At 41.6% G+C, this 16,195-nt stretch overlaps 1 protein-coding gene across 1 annotated transcript in view; it reads right to left on the bottom strand.

The window, feature by feature from the left end:
• The window catches only part of LOC134794203 (exostosin-2), a 94,692-nt gene that overhangs the window by 20,801 nt on the left and 57,696 nt on the right, over nucleotides 1-16,195 (bottom strand). Inside the window, exons 3-4 of the mRNA XM_063765949.1 lie at nucleotides 12,176-12,359; nucleotides 1,223-1,382 (exon numbers count right to left, since the gene is read on the bottom strand). Of these exons, the coding sequence (XP_063622019.1) occupies nucleotides 1,223-1,382; nucleotides 12,176-12,359 (344 nt within the window). The remainder of the gene's footprint in view (nucleotides 1-1,222; nucleotides 1,383-12,175; nucleotides 12,360-16,195) is intronic.

Genomic DNA, 16,195 nt, shown 5'->3' with positions numbered 1-16,195 from the left:
GCACCCTGTAGTAGGTAAGTAACAAAACCGCAATCACGGCCAGCGTAAAGATAAACTGTTTCGTTTCCTATGAATATGATTTTTATTATTATAATTAGAGATGGTAATTATTCGGTATTCAGCATACCAATTAGGTATTTTTTCAATGTTGACTGAATAAATGTAGCCCAGTTTGTCATAACTTGAAAAGATGATTGAATTTGAAAACAAAAACTAACCTTTCTCGAACATATTGCCCAAAAGTTGGGGCTTTAAGAAATACAACAAATGTACTATACATATCTAATTCACACTTTTCTAATTAATTAGATTATTAAAAAAGATAGAAAAGTTCGATTATCTCGAAAACCACGAAACTTTTACTAGACCTATAAGTGCATTTTCTGGACCGGCCTAAGGTGCGGTGGTTAGAAGGTTATCCATTAATTACCGGGCAGCCTGTATATTCCTATAGACAGAATAGATGCAGAGATCATCGCCAGCACTCAAATGCAATAAAATTCAGATATCACTGTCAGTAATTTAATTGACCGATTACAGTGCTGAAGTAGACATAATTATTACTATAATTCACACAAGTGGGTATGCAGGTACATAGAAGACATATTTAAAATAATTACAGTCAATTGCACGAGAAAGTTAATAAATTAGTAGCATATTATTATGTGATACGGTCTACTGCCTTTATTGCACGCTCGATTAATCCCACAATGCTAAACGGAATGCGCATGATTTTGTTTCTAACTAATCGATCACTATGTATAACGTACGTATAGTAGGGGAGCCAAAGAGGACGTATTTCTCAAACGATTCTCTTGAAATTTTGTGAGCAAACTCACTAGATTTATTATTATTAATTCGAAATTTCTCAAAATGGCGAGGTCATGGGGGCTCGCGAGTGAATAATGCCATAAATTACGAAAGCAAAACATACTCACCCAAACTCTAATTCATCTGGCGTCAACATGACAATATCGCCGTCAATGGTGAGCTGGCATTCGATCTCGATCTCGTCGTAAGGGACGAAACGATTGGACAGTTTGTTCTCTTCGCAGTAAATTGCGACAGCAAAAAATACTCACCCAAAGTCTAATTCATCTGGCGTCAACATGACTATATCGTCGTCAATGGTGAGCTAGCATTCGGTCTCGATCCCGTCGTATGGGAAGAAACGTTTGGACAGTTTGTTCTCTTTGAAATGAATTGCGACAAATATACTCACCCAAACTCTAATTCATCTGGCGTCAACATGACAATGTCATCGTCAATGGTGAGCTGGCATTCGGTCTCGATCTCGTCGTAAGGGAAGAAACGATTGGACAGTTTGTTCTCTTTGGTCCTTATAACCTTCAGCGGCTTGTTGATCACTGGCCACTCGGACGCTGGAAAAAGAAAAAAAAAACGTGTTTTAAATAGTAGATTATACAACAAGGGCATCCGAGGCAATTTATCGGCCGAAATAGGACGAGCATAAAATGTGCATTGATACATAACGAGTTCAGTTAATGAATGTAATGTATGTTGTAATGTAATATGTATGTGTGATTTAGGTTATAATTTAATGAATTACCTCCAGTGTGTTGTAATTGCCATACGAAGAAAGTAAAAAATCGAAAGTAACGCGCAAATACAATTATTTCTTAATTATTTTCATCATAAAAAAGGCGCAGAACTTTTTATGAAATGCTCGTATTATCTTCGTTATTTATTAGCGTGCTACGTTTATAACGGCAATTAAATGATTTTATTATTGTTCTAAGACAGATTATACAGGTTGGCCACAAATTAAGTGCATTCCCGTTGCCAGGGAGGTTTTGGTGGGATTTTACTGAGCAACTTTTACTATGGGACCAACCGTGCAACCCCGAAATCGCGAAAAATAAGGTGTTTTATACATTTTGGCTGGTCCATTTTCTATGGGAGGGTAAATATTTTTTTTCGCGATTTCGGTGTTGGTCCCATAGTAAAAGTTGCTCAGTATAATCCCAAAACCTCCCTAGCAACGGGAATGCACTTATTTTTTGGCCACCCTCTATATATTTGTAGCGTGTGGTGTGTTTATTTATTGTAGCGATTCAATTACATACATATTAAACCTAATTATTTTTTAATTATAATATCTTACAGCAATTTATTGGAAAAAAAAATCACTACTGTAAGTGGCGGGATCGATGGGGCGTTTTCAATCAGCGAAAGGCAGCAGTTCTTGAAAGAGTAATTTATTTACTCGGCGTATTTATGTTTACAGTTTGTAACAGTGCACAAAAAAGGTAACACTGTCCGCGTAAAGGTGAAGACCCACAAGAATATGCAGGAGCAAACACCCTCAGCACGAACGTAACCACCGGTCGGAGATACTGTAGTAATCAGTCTCCGAGCATCTCTTGATAGAAAGTACTCAGAGTAGCTGATACTTCGCATATAATAACCGTGTCACCTATCGAATCTATCAAATAAACAAAAATCTAACTTAGAACTTAACTATTCTACGAAAGACAAACGCTTGCGTGTTCTATTTCGATGTCACCGCCATCTAGTGAGCGGTTTGCATACTAATGTCGAACACATGCCATGAAACTGTGATAGACAAGCGTTAGCGTGTTCTATCTTGACGCCAGCGACATCTAGCGACTAATTGGGTAAACTTTCCGTATTGGAAGTGGTATTGTTACAATCTCCCCCTCAGTTTCGTAGGGCGGCTCGACCACGGAACTGTAACATTTAGTGCTTCTTTGGTCGGCCCCTTCCTCGTTTAGCGACGGAGACAGTAGATTTTCGAGGACGTCCTCTCCTCCGCAGGGGTTGTACGGGGGTGGGTAAAGTTTCCTCGTTCCCCTTGTAGGGCTCTAACGCAGAGGCATGGTACGTACCAATCGGAGTTTCGATTTGCTCCGGATTGGCGATCTGGTAGGAGGCTGGACCACATCGTTTGATGATCACGTAGGGTCCGTCTCGGCGCGGCGCAAATTTGGCACTGTATCCGCGGGACGCACTACTTATGGGATGTAGTTTGGCCATAACAAGATCTCCGGGGTTATAGGAAGGGCTTTCCCTCCTCTTCTTGTCCACATATTCCTTGCGTGCCTCTTCTTTCAGCTCCTGTACCTCTCGTGCCTGTTTCAAAGTGTCCGAGATCTGAAGCAGTTTAGGAGTGATTTCGGGTACAAAATTCTCAGAAAGCACTATTTCTCGGAAATCGTGTTCGTTATCAGAAGGCGTTCTCAACTCTCTGCCGAAGGTGAGATAGGCAGGAGTACGGCCTGTGGATAAGCATTGCGCTGTATTCATGGCAAACCGAATGCTCGGCAACTTCTCAGGCCAGTTACTGTGCTCTTCCTCTACTAGTATAGCCAGTTGAGTCTTCAGGTCACGATTACGACGTTCCACGGGATTAGCTTCGGGATGGTATACTGGTGTGAAGGAGTGTTTTATTCGCAGACAGTACGTCACCTGCTGTAGCACAGCGCTTACAAACTGTGGCCCGTTGTCACTGATGACACGTCTGGGTATACCGTATCTAAGAAATATCTCGTTGAGTAGTATCTCTGCACAGTTCTCCGCGGTTGCGGTCTGCAAGGCGAAGAGCTCGACCCAACGAGTGGCCACATCTTCAACAATGAATATCCATGTCTTTTCTTGTGGTGACGTGGGAAGAGGTCCAAACAGATCAAATGAGATGACCTCGAACCTTTTATTCATGGCTGTTGTCTGTAACAAGCCAGCTGGTTTTTGATTGCTTGGTTTATAACGCTGGCAGGGCACACATTGTTTAACATAACTTTCAACGTATTTTCGCATCCCCTTCCAGAAATATCTTTTTGCAATTCTCTCGAGAGTCTTCTCTACACCGTAATGTCCAGCCAAAGGGTCATCGTGGTAGGCACAGAGTGTGTTGGCCCACTCGTGTTCGGGTACCACCAATTGAGCGTCCTCTGAATCGGAGTAAGGTGAATGACGATAGAGTAATCCGTTATTCATAAGATATCCTTTTCCACTCCAGTACATTGCGTTTTCGTTGTCATTTTCTCCTTCTAATGTATCAACGATCTTGGCTATCCACGCGTCTTTTCTTTGTTCCTCTCTTATCTCTGCTGAGCTGCGGACAGGCATGTTTACAGTAACTCCACATATGCCACAGTCACTCTGAGTGTCTTCAGTGCAAGGAGGGCGGGACAGCGCATCTGCTACCACATTAGTGCGGCCAGGTGTGTATTGTATGGTCAGATCAAAAGCCTGTAGTATGAGAGCCCATCTAGCTAATCTGCCTGTAGGTGATTTAAGTGATAAGAGCCACTTCAGTGCATGGTGATCGGTCTTGACAATGGTAGGCAAGCCTTCAATGTAGCCTCTGTATTTTGTAACCGCCCAGACAACAGCTAATGCCTCGCGCTCAGTTGTCGAGTAATTCCTCTCTGCTGGTGTAAGTAACCGGCTTGCGAATTCCACGGGGTGCTCTTCAGGGCCCTCCCCCTGGACCAGAACTGCTCCAAGTGCGTAGCTGCTCGCATCTGTTTTAATTACGTAAGGCTTGTTTTCATCTGCTTGCTTTAAGACGGGTGCCGTAGTGAGCAACTCCTTAAGTTTTTTATATGCAGCGTCTTGCTCCGAGTCCCACTTCCAAACAGTGTTCTTTTTTGTGAGTCTAGTTAGGGGTTCCGCAATTGCTGAAAAGTTGTTGATAAACCTGCGGTACCAAGAACAAGTCTGCAGAAAGGTCAGTAGATGTCGAACGTTGGCAGGCGTAGGGAGGTCCAGGATTGCCGATACCTTGCCTGGATCTACTTGTATTCCTTCTGGAGTTATGTAGTGCCCTAGGTATTTTATGGTCGAGCATCCGAGACGGCATTTCTGTCGGTTAACGGTAAGATTGTATTCACGCATTAAATCGAACACAGCAGCAAGGTCCTGTAGATGCGTCTCAAAGGAAGTCGAGAAGATGATCAAGTCATCTAGGTATGCTAACATCTTGATGTGACTCAGCTCCACGCGAAACCTGTCAATTAGGCGCTGGAAGGTGGCAGGCGCGTTTCGAAGGCCGAAGGGCATTCGTTTAAAGATGAATATGCCAAACGGTGTAATAAACCCAGTCTTCTGTCTATCTTCCTCCCGAACATTGATTTGCCAGTAACCCGCCTTGAGATCGAGGGTGGACATATAAGGCGTTGGTTTAGCTTCATGCAACAAGTCGTCCACACGGGGAATTGGGTACGGATCCGGAACTGTGACCGCATTTAATCTTCGGTAGTCCACGCATACTCTAGTCTCGCCATTAGGTTTGGGCACAAGGACCACAGGCGCTGCCCATGGTGTTTGTTGCGGTTCTATGATTCCCTCGTCTAGCATCTTATCAAGTTCCTTTCTTAAAATTTCTTTTCGGGGAGGCGAAAGACGGTAGGGTGGTACAGTAGTGGGCCGGCTGTCCACAGTATCGATGCGATGCTCAACGTACTTGGCTGGATGCGACTTTGGCATGAATACGTCCTCAAAGCGATCTAGTAGTTTTCCCATCATTTCTTGTTGTGGCTCTGTCATTACGCTGCAGATTTCTAGCGAGTCGATGTTTATTTCTTTGTACTGCACCGTACCAGGGAAAAGATTTTGCGAGCGCGGAGATAGAGTCACATCTTCTTCCTCCACATTGACTTCAGCATCGCGCAGCATATAGTCCCATTGTGGGAGATACCCGTCAAAAGTCTTGTATCTTCTGTCGACGATGGTGTCTTCTAACCTGTGCAGGCGATAGGATGACCCACTACTCTCCTTTTGGACCTTAGACGCTTGATTTTCGGAGACGTCAACCTCACGAACAGTGGTCACATGTTTCGCTCTGTGATCTGAAGTGATCATCTCCGTAGATACTTCAACATTGGAGTTTACATCGAATTTTAAGAAGTTCTCTTGATATAGCTCGTAGACAACATCGGGATCATCCAAGAACCACCACGTGAATTGGGGAATATTTAATATCATAAGGGCGTCTTGCACGAATCCGGATCCCAGAAGCGTACGATTGTCCCGTGAATCCGGCAGCACAACAAATAGGGTAGGTACGACCCGATCAATGAGCTTCACCTCTACCCTGACCTTCAGTATATCTTGCTTCCTATGAAAGCCGTCAGCCATGGTAAGGACTACTGTCTGAGTCGTGAATTCGTATCCCTCTGCCTTGAGCTGACAGTACAGCTGCCACGAGGCCACGTTAGATTTGGCGCAGGAGTCAACATATGCATAGCCCTGTATCTCTTTAATGGAGATGCAAACGACAGGTCGTGGCCTATTATCCAGCTCATCATCAATGGCGTAGAAGCTTAAGTCCTCCTTCTTAATCGGCTGTTGACGTGGTTGCTTGGAACAGGTTGGGCAGCTAGTCCGTACTACCCCTGGAGCACCGCAGCCGTAGCACGAGAATTTCGGAGCAGATGGTGAGGGCATTTGAGTTTGTGCCACCACGGGTTTCCTTGGGTCGAGTGCCGCTGAGGTTGATTTATTTTCGGCAAACTTCTTTTTCCGACAAACGTCCACAGAGTGTCCTGGGTTCTTACAGTAGCTGCAGCGGATGCGGCCCTTTGTGGCTGGCTGAGGTTTGGTATCGAAGAGTTCTTCAGCACTTTGGGCAGCCTTTAGGAGATCGTCGAAGGTCGTGACGTTCTCCCGTAGAACTTTCTCCCTGATTTTCTTATGCAGCGATCCATACACTAGGTCGAGTTGTATACTTTCTGAAGGACGTGGAGTAGGCAGCTGAGCAATCAAGTCCCTTTTCGCTGCGACGAAGGTTTCAGTAAGTTCGTTGTCCTTCTGGTGAATTCCACAGATCTCCTGATAGATCATAGGAGCAGGCTTCTTAGGAGAGAAAGCCCTGTGCAGCCTATTCTTGAAGTCGTCCCAGGTCGAAACACTATCAGACACCCCGTTCCACCACACGGCAGCGTCATCCTTTAATATCAGAGGAAGGCTATCAAGTGCATCGCTGTCACTCATCTTTTCGACACGTTTGAAGCAAGATGCAGCCGTCAGGAATGTCTTTACACGCGTCGCGTCTCTCTCTCCATCATAAGTGAAGGTGGCCGTCGCGAAAGATGTGGTGCGCGGTGCATCTCTGGTCTCCGTGGCTGGAGCTCGACTGTGAGTTATGGCTCCAATCAGCTGTTGAAACTGAGCTTCGGACATATTGACTGCCATATTTCTGTTTTGTTTAGTCTCAACGACTGGCCTCGGCTTGATTTTTATCGATGTTACTCGCCCCGACTTCGTAATGAGGTAGTCACTTTTCGACGAAGTGCCCGCGTTGGACGCCAGATTGTAAGTGGCGGGATCGATGGGGCGTTTTCAATCAGCGAAAGGCAGCAGTTCTTGAAAGAGTAATTTATTTACTCGGCGTATTTATGTTTACAGTTTGTAACAGTGCACAAAAAAGGTAACACTGTCCGCGTAAAGGTGAAGACCCACAAGAATATGCAGGAGCAAACACCCTCAGCACGAACGTAACCACCGGTCGGAGATACTGTAGTAATCAGTCTCCGAGCATCTCTTGATAGAAAGTACTCAGAGTAGCTGATACTTCGCATATAATAACCGTGTCACCTATCGAATCTATCAAATAAACAAAAATCTAACTTAGAACTTAACTATTCTACGAAAGACAAACGCTTGCGTGTTCTATTTCGATGTCACCGCCATCTAGTGAGCGGTTTGCATACTAATGTCGAACACATGCCATGAAACTGTGATAGACAAGCGTTAGCGTGTTCTATCTTGACGCCAGCGACATCTAGCGACTAATTGGGTAAACTTTCCGTATTGGAAGTGGTATTGTTACACTACTTATTTTAACATTTTCTCACACTATTTTACTATTTTTAGGCACTACTACTGGGTACAGATGTAGTGTATAATTATTTTCCATCGTATTTTCACGGAAACGTACGAACGTGTCTTACTATTTCAGTCAGTCTCGGTACAAAGTACTGACGTTGGCTGAAGTAGCATGACAATTACGAACGTTTCCGAGAAAATACGATGGAAATCAATTATGCACTACATCTTTGAGATGCATTGGGGAAACTTCGAAAGCAGTGTAAATTTGAAAATGGCCAATATCTATAAGGCCGCAAATATGTATAAGCTTGGTCTGACTCTAGTCACAGAATAAATAATAGTACTAAGTACAGAAGGTTCACTCTCTAGCCACACCTCGGACACTGACGATCAAATGTATGAAACAAACGCGTTCCTACGCACACAGTCTAAGCTCGTGTAGGTGAACGCGTACCATGCTTGTGTGAGTGAGATAAGACGTGCTAGGGTTCCCGCCATTTTGTTGTCAAGTTCGATGACCTCAATGACTCAAAACTCATTGCGCGAATTAGGAAGAAATAAGAATCGTATTATGCTGTAAGGTGGGTATCTAAGCTCGATTTATGCAATAGTTTCCTATTTTGAATCAGTATAGGTAAACGAAGTAACAAAATTTTTGTAAGGAAATTCAGGCCACCGAAATATTACGTAAGTTGAAAACATGATTTTGTGTTCATAAAGATATTGTGTTGTTTTCAGTGTGATCTGATAGGTTTTGTAAATATTTGTTTAATATTTGAATATTTTACGTGGCCTCCGCTCTGCGCACCGCGTCGTCGCGTCCTTGCCAGCCGGTAACTGTGAGGTAACCGAGTGGTCGGCACTTTCAACGGGAGGCAGGGAGTGTCCATACTGTACGTTAGTACTCTTTATTATACTGTGCTCTAGCAAAACGCGTCTATTAGGTACGACAGATATGACCGCAAAGTGGCGCAAGCGCGAGCAGGCGTCCGTTCCACAGCGGTGCGCGGCAACTCCTACTGCTAGACACCAAAATTGGTGTGGCCGCATGTACTTGTAGCGACGCGACGAAATCGAGGAGTGAGCCGCGCCTGCTCTAGTACCTATGATAGATCCTATCCCTACCTATCTAAATAAAACCCTAGAAATTTAAAAATTACGAGTATCTACTTATTACCATTTTGTTTTACTAATTTATCATACCATTTGGTAGGTTTTCAAATTGCAATCACCATTGACTCTGCACTGCAACGTAAGTAATTTCTACTATCAAAACAGTTCGTTGTTAATTAATTACGTCACGCATTGTATCCGAGCCGATTTTTGTTGATATGCAAATTAAACACCACCGTACTAATTGACAATGACCGCGGCACGAGGTAAGTCCATTGTAATCCATTTTATTGTCGTGTTTAATTAAATAATTACTTTTTGTGACCATGTCTATTCATTTTTTGCATTGTCACTTGATAACGCGTTTTCAGTGTTAATAGCAACAGGGTTCGGATAGACAAAGAAACTTCCCGCCTCCCACAGCTAAACTGTAGAATGAACTGTCGCTAGAAGTATTTCTGGACCGATACAACCTGCAAACCTTCAAGAAAAGCGCGTACTTCCATCTTAAGGCGGGCTACGCACTTGCAACCCCATTGTGTCCATCCATGGGCGACGGTAATTGCTTTCCATAGAGCGATTCGTCTACTCATTTGCCTCCTATAGCAATTACATCAGAGGAGTTGCAAGTTTGTTGCCGGCCTTTAAAATGAGATGAGAGTTCGCTCTTCCCAAAGTAAATTACCCCATAATAAATTACTACGGGAGCGCCTATGTGTGGCGAACGCGAGTTGTCTTATTTATAAGCTCCATCTTCATTGAGGCGATCTGGAGCAGCTTGTCATATTGATAAAAATTTACCGTACAGGAGCAATAGAAGTCTACTAAATCGCTTGAGCCAATGTGCCATGGTTCCGATGGTGGCGATCTCAACTTAGCATTTTTCCGATTGCATCTTCAGCTATTCCGAGCTCGGCTGATGAGTTTATTTTGTTCTTCAGTTGAATAATTGCTGCGACTTTTCAATTTACCTAGATTATTATTTTTAACCTATTTAGACTTTTGATTAAGGTAATGTGGGATAAGAAGATCAACATAGTTTATTTTGTTCGGAACAAGAGAAACAGTGTGAGGATTCCATACAACTGTTTCTTATGCCCCAACTAACTTATTTCATTATTCAAGATGACGGCAGGGCATCCATAAACTTTCTCTCGTGTACTTGTATAATCTATTCGATAGAACTTAAATTTATTAAACCTATTTTGGAACTATGTTACCAAACAAATATTCGTAAGGGCTCATTTAGACGATGCGAGAACTCGCATGGGAGTTTCATTACATTGCGGTTTTTGATGGGTCGGTTGAATTGTGTAATGTAACCAACAGTCCGCAATGTAACTAAAATCGCATGCGAGTTCGCGCACCGTCTAAACCAGCTCTAATAGACTTAAATTTATTCAAAAATAAAACCTATTTTTATGGCGTTGGTAAACTTTATAGTTTACCAAGAAATAAGCCCGTAAAGCGAAAGTCTGGTCTTCGAGTGAGACCATTTGTGGGCCACGATCGCAGCTGTGCGACACACATACATCAAGTGCTCAAGTCTATCAGCGCCTTTACAAAGTGGCGTGCAGGTTAACAATTAATTAATGTCATGTCCTGACAACAGAATTTTTCCACACTTTTCACATACAATTTCCAAGATGTCATTCGATTGGCTCCCACAATTGTTCAACGAACTCAAATAATTACCTACAATTAAAATGAATCTAAACTGTTCTGCTCTCAGATTCACTCTCGAGCTCGACCCGTCGGTGCGTAACCAATCGATGAGTAATAACATATTAATTAACTCTGCTCAACGGACTATTAAAGCAAACTAAACTTTAAACAAACCCAAATAGGCACATTTTACAATAACGTTTTTAATAGAGTTATAAAATTTTCTAACTCCTAAGTACGGACTTTTCGATTGGAATATGAACTAAAACTCCATAACATAGAGTTGTTTTTTTAATGAATAATCTTATAAGCGCTTTTATTGTTATAGCGTTTTGATAGGCTAACATCTGTTTTATAGAAGCTGTATAAACATTATCGGAGTTAATTTTAAATCTATTGTAATATATTGTATCGGACAGACACTCAAATACTTAGCCGCATCTAATATCAACCGTGAATCAAGGCTTACAAAGTCTAGAATCCAATGACTTGGTTCTTTTGGATTGCGGACATTCTTTGACGTAAAACCACCGCAATCTTGAAGATGTAAAAAAGTTTTAATGTTAATCTTGACAAAATACAACAAAGTCGTTTTTGCATTTGTCGCTTCATCACTTTATAAAAACCGGCCAAGGGCGAGTCGAACTCGCGCACGAAGGGTTCCGTGCCATTACGCAAAAAACGGCAACAAACTCACGTTTGTTGTATGGGAGTCCCACTTAAATTGTTTTGTTTTTTTTAGTATTTTTTGTTAAAGTGGCAACAGAAATACATCATCTGTGAAAATTTCAACTGTCTAGCTATCACGGTTCATGAGTCACAGCCTGGTGACAGACAGACGGACGGACAGACTGACAGCGGAGTCTTGGTAATAGGGTTGCGTTTTTACCCTTTGGGTACGCAATGTAACATTGATGTCATTCAAATATCGTCCACTTCGCTCGTACTTGGCCGAACATGTATTAGCGCGGGCGAGACGCCGCATGATATTGATAACTACCTACGAAATAACATCATTCAAATATCATTCTGATATAAGTGTACGTTCGAATTGGCCTTTTTGTCCAAAATTGATTAATAATATTTATAAAACATGATTTTATTCGAATCGAATGTAATTTCAAATCAACCTATTCTAATCTCGTTTACGCGCGAGCCTCGAGTGCCATTTTCCTATTACGTTTTAGTGGATATTTTTTTAACGGGATAACGATTGGAAACGTGTGATGAATAATCAACTATGTTAGTATTCGCGTATCGATGTTTTCATGTATTGATTCCTACCTACCCAAAATAATACAAATTGTTCTTTTCCACAAATACGCGAGAAACCTTTATATATGTATAAAAAGTTCATATGACCGCGGTGAAGCCCGGGCCCTTCGGCGCGGTCACTGGGAGAGAGCAGCAGGTTTACTTACACGGAGGTGGCGCACTACGAGGATCTTCGCTAGACTAAGTGTGCGCACCAGTTGTAGCACAAGTGTAAATAGACTGTCCACCCGGTCGTAGGTCAGTATGACCGCGGTGAAGCCCGGGCCCTTCGGCGCGATCACTGGGAGAGAGCAGAAGGTTTACTTACATGGAGGCGGCGCTTTCCGCTGGTTATTCCACACGACGAGGATCTTCGCTAGACTAGGTGTGCGCACCAGTTTTCGCACTAGTGTGAATAGACTGTCCACCCGGTCGTAGGTGAGTATGACCGCGGTGAAGCCCGGGCCCTTCGGCGCGGTCACTGGGAGGAAGAGCGGGTTCACGGGACCGTACTGAAAAAGACAAACATAGCATGAAAAATGAAGCAAATTGACATGAAGTGGGACACAGTTTTTTTTTTGACATTTCTATTTAACATTCACTTTTGGGTTGTTATATTTTATCAAAGGTGGGAACGGTAACTCTTATTATAATTTGAGCCTACTCAATTAACTCATACTTAGGTCATACTGAAAATTCCTGGACTGGCCACTTAGAATAAATAAGTCTTCTCATATATCAGAATCCAGAAACTTTCAGTATGGCCCACGTATATACTCGTAATTTGCTTATTATGTAAAAATCTTGCGGTTTAGCTTCAGCATAACCTCAGTTTTTTACCACAAAATTATAAAATAATAGTCACTAAAACTTGATAAGTACATCACTAAACTTTATAAAACAAAGTTCCTCGCCGCGTCTGGCTATTTGTGTGTTTGTACGTGATAAACTCTAAAACTACTTCTTGAGAAAGGTTTAGGTGTATAATTTGTTAACCCGTGCGAAGTCGGGGCGGGTCGCTAGTGGACTATAAAGATAAAAACGTAAGTAGTAAAATAACATTAATGTAAATAAAAAGATTAAAGGAGCCCTACTGACCCATATGTAAATATGTGGCTTGGGTGCTTTCAAATGTTTGCCTAATATTAGAGGATTTGTTTCTCGTTAATAGCCCGAGTGACATAGGCTAGGCTATATTTATTACCAATCGAAAAAGTACAAGGTTATGCACGAAAACCGTAGTCAGGTTAGTCTATTCAACATTTTACTATTTACTCAGAAGGGGGAAAGTAGCATGAAGGCGCCAGGTTTTGAAAGAGATATTTCGGTAGTATCGGAGCGAATTTTGTATGATAGGTATTATAGGTATGAGGTAAATGTTTGCAGGTGAGGAGAGTGCGCACTACAACAAACCTTCGGCCAAAATTCGTTCCAAAACCACCAAAATATTGATAATGGCTCTTTAAAAAGCTGGCTCCTGTATGCCACTTTCCCTCTACTTGTACAGGAGCAAAAACTGTACATTAGCTGCATATGAAACTGGCGTGACAAAATTAATGTTCACTACGATCTACACACAAAAGAAACAAAACATACTTTTTGCTGCTGGTCGCATGGACAAGTACAGTCGCCTATAATGACTTCTTGCTCTAAACTCGCAAAAATATCACTCGCACAATCTTATTTGCAGAGCCATAAGAGCGTGTATAATTGTGTACTTGCGTCGTCGTGCAAGATTTATTGAAGGTGACTGCAAGATTGAACCTGCATAGCGTAGGTATGAATTGGCAACATCCTCGAATTAAAAGTGATCTGTAACGTCCGTAAAAGATATTTTATTTGAATGCTGCAATTACGCATAATGTTGAGTTCATCATCATCTTTCTAGCGTTTGTCCCGGCTTTCTGCCAATGCTCACGGGAGCTTCGGATCCGCTTTGGCAACTGATCCCTAAAATTGCCGTAGGGACTAGTTTTTATGAAAGCGACTACCATCTGATCTGACATTCCAACCTAGAGGAGAAACTAGCCTTTATCGGCATTATTCCGATGTTTTCCTTCACCGAAGAGCGACTGGAAGGTAAATAATGTAAATATCAAATGATATTGTAGCCGGGGTTTGAACCGGAGACCTCCGGATTGAAAATTGCATGCTCCTACCGCTAAGCTACAACGTATTTTTAACACAATGTACAGTTAAACTAAATTAACACCATGATGGGCAATTAAATCTAATAATAAAATAACAGATGTTGATAAACACTCTAAAAACATCTACGTACGTGTGTGCGCTGTAATAACTCAAAAGCGTTTACAGCTCGGCTACACGCTTCCCTTTTTCCCGAAGAGAAGTACCTACTGGTTCTCTACCGAAACCCAGACCACGAAACAATGCAATTAAACATAAAACAAAAAAAGAAGGTGAGTAAAAGTGAATAGCTTTTTGTCAATTAGTTACTAGATTAGATCCTAAAATTCACAACCAAAAAGGCGTACCTATCTTGTTTTTGTATGTCAAGAATCTCTTTAAAAAGGTATTTGAATGTGGAAGGATCGTTCTACACTGATACAGATTCATGGTCAAGCCGTTATTGTACAACTATTCATCCTATTACGCGTAAAAACTCCTGACCATCGATGAACCTTATGTGGTAGCAATAAGATTTACAAATGGTCATCATCTATCATCCAGTGATGGTATTCTAAGCAGACTCCACTGCCGCATGCCGGCGAGACGTGACATCGTAAAATAATAAAGGCAAGAACGATATGCAAATACATCAGATATATGTGATATGCGTTATCCCGGTTTTACGATGTAAAGAGGGACAAGACAGGACATTTCAGGAGAGCACGATTTCTTGACAGTATATTGCCCATTTCATTTAAAACGATAAGAATAATAAGCGAGCTCGTCAAAAAATGTTTGTACATCACGAGTTTCCGAACTCCTATTAAAGGTCACATATGTTATTGTTCAAAGAGTTACACGAACAAGCTTCAACACTAGGAATACGTGTTGTGCGTGACCTATAGCGTGCAAGACAACCTAACGACAACTACGCGCAATATTTAAGTATCACAAAAGAAGTACCTACGAATCGTTTACTACTGTTCGTGTTCCGTTTATTTTTTCAACGCGTTACCTTGTATTTGACGAAAAATTTCAGTTTCCTTAAAAAAACTGCTTCTTTTCAGCCCATTTCTTAGTTCTTTTTTTTTCAGACTAACCGGCTTAGAACCATTCCATTCAATCAGTATTTATATACCCACCTGCTTGCCGTCTGCTTGCGGAAAAAAACTAGTTAATTTAGATTAAATTTCTTAAAACATTCGTTTAAAAAAAATTGTATCCTAAATAAACCAGTATTTCCCGATTTATCTTAAACCGGATTCGAGGCTTACTTTAGAAGACAGTCTAACATAAAGACAGACATCTTTAGCTTTTTTACAGTAGATAGCAGGAAATGTTAAATGTATTCAGGAAGCACTGATCTTTAATACTTCAAATAGCTTTTGCTTTATTTAATTCTTCAAATGGCGACGCTGGCGGAAAAGTTCGCTTAAAATTTCTCACGTAGCCGGTATAAGTGCCTCTTTATGCATACTCCCTGGAACGGAGATTAAAGTTGTAACTATTGATTATGTCACAGGGGACCTACTAACCTTTTGTCGCAAAAGGCATCTACTTTATTCTCATAATTTCGATTTGACTTGAAAAAATGACATGCAGTGCGTTGCTACCTACGCTCAAAAATGACTGAAATGTGGAAAAGGGATCACATTTCATAAGTGCGAAAACGAAGCAACAAATTCAAAAACGTCACCAGTTTTGATTTCTGTAGCGAGCGGCCTAGCGGCCCTCTTGAATGTACGGTACGGTTACCAAGATGAAAGGTTAAGGACTGGAAAATTCGAAACACTACATTCAGGAGATATTATGGCTGGTTATATCTTGGAATATACTGGCAATGTTACTAAAGCAAATAATTTACGCAATTACATAATTAATTCTGAATTCAATACTTCCAATGACAATTGACATCATTCCGATTTTCTTCATGCTTTTTATCGTTGCCAAGTAATCTTGTACATTCTTAGACCTGTGGTTGCTATCGGTGTCGCTTAATATGACTACTACATTAATCACCTTAAACTTGAGTTCGCTTGACTAGATAGAATAACAAGAAGCGACATGGTTACCACATTGTTGCTTCAAGAATGAGAAAAGCCACCATGTATGCTAGTCTATATTTCCATATAAATTGACCCGTTTAGTCTAGCGAGGTAGCTTACAACTAGAGTCGGTTGAACAGTATCAGCATCAGCATATACCTACTACATAAAGG

Source organism: Cydia splendana, chromosome 10, assembly GCF_910591565.1.
Source record: "Cydia splendana chromosome 10, ilCydSple1.2, whole genome shotgun sequence".
Lineage (NCBI taxonomy): Eukaryota > Metazoa > Arthropoda > Insecta > Lepidoptera > Tortricidae > Cydia > Cydia splendana.
Note: the sequence above shows the minus strand (reverse complement) of the source record. Positions and strands in the feature narration are given on the sequence as shown.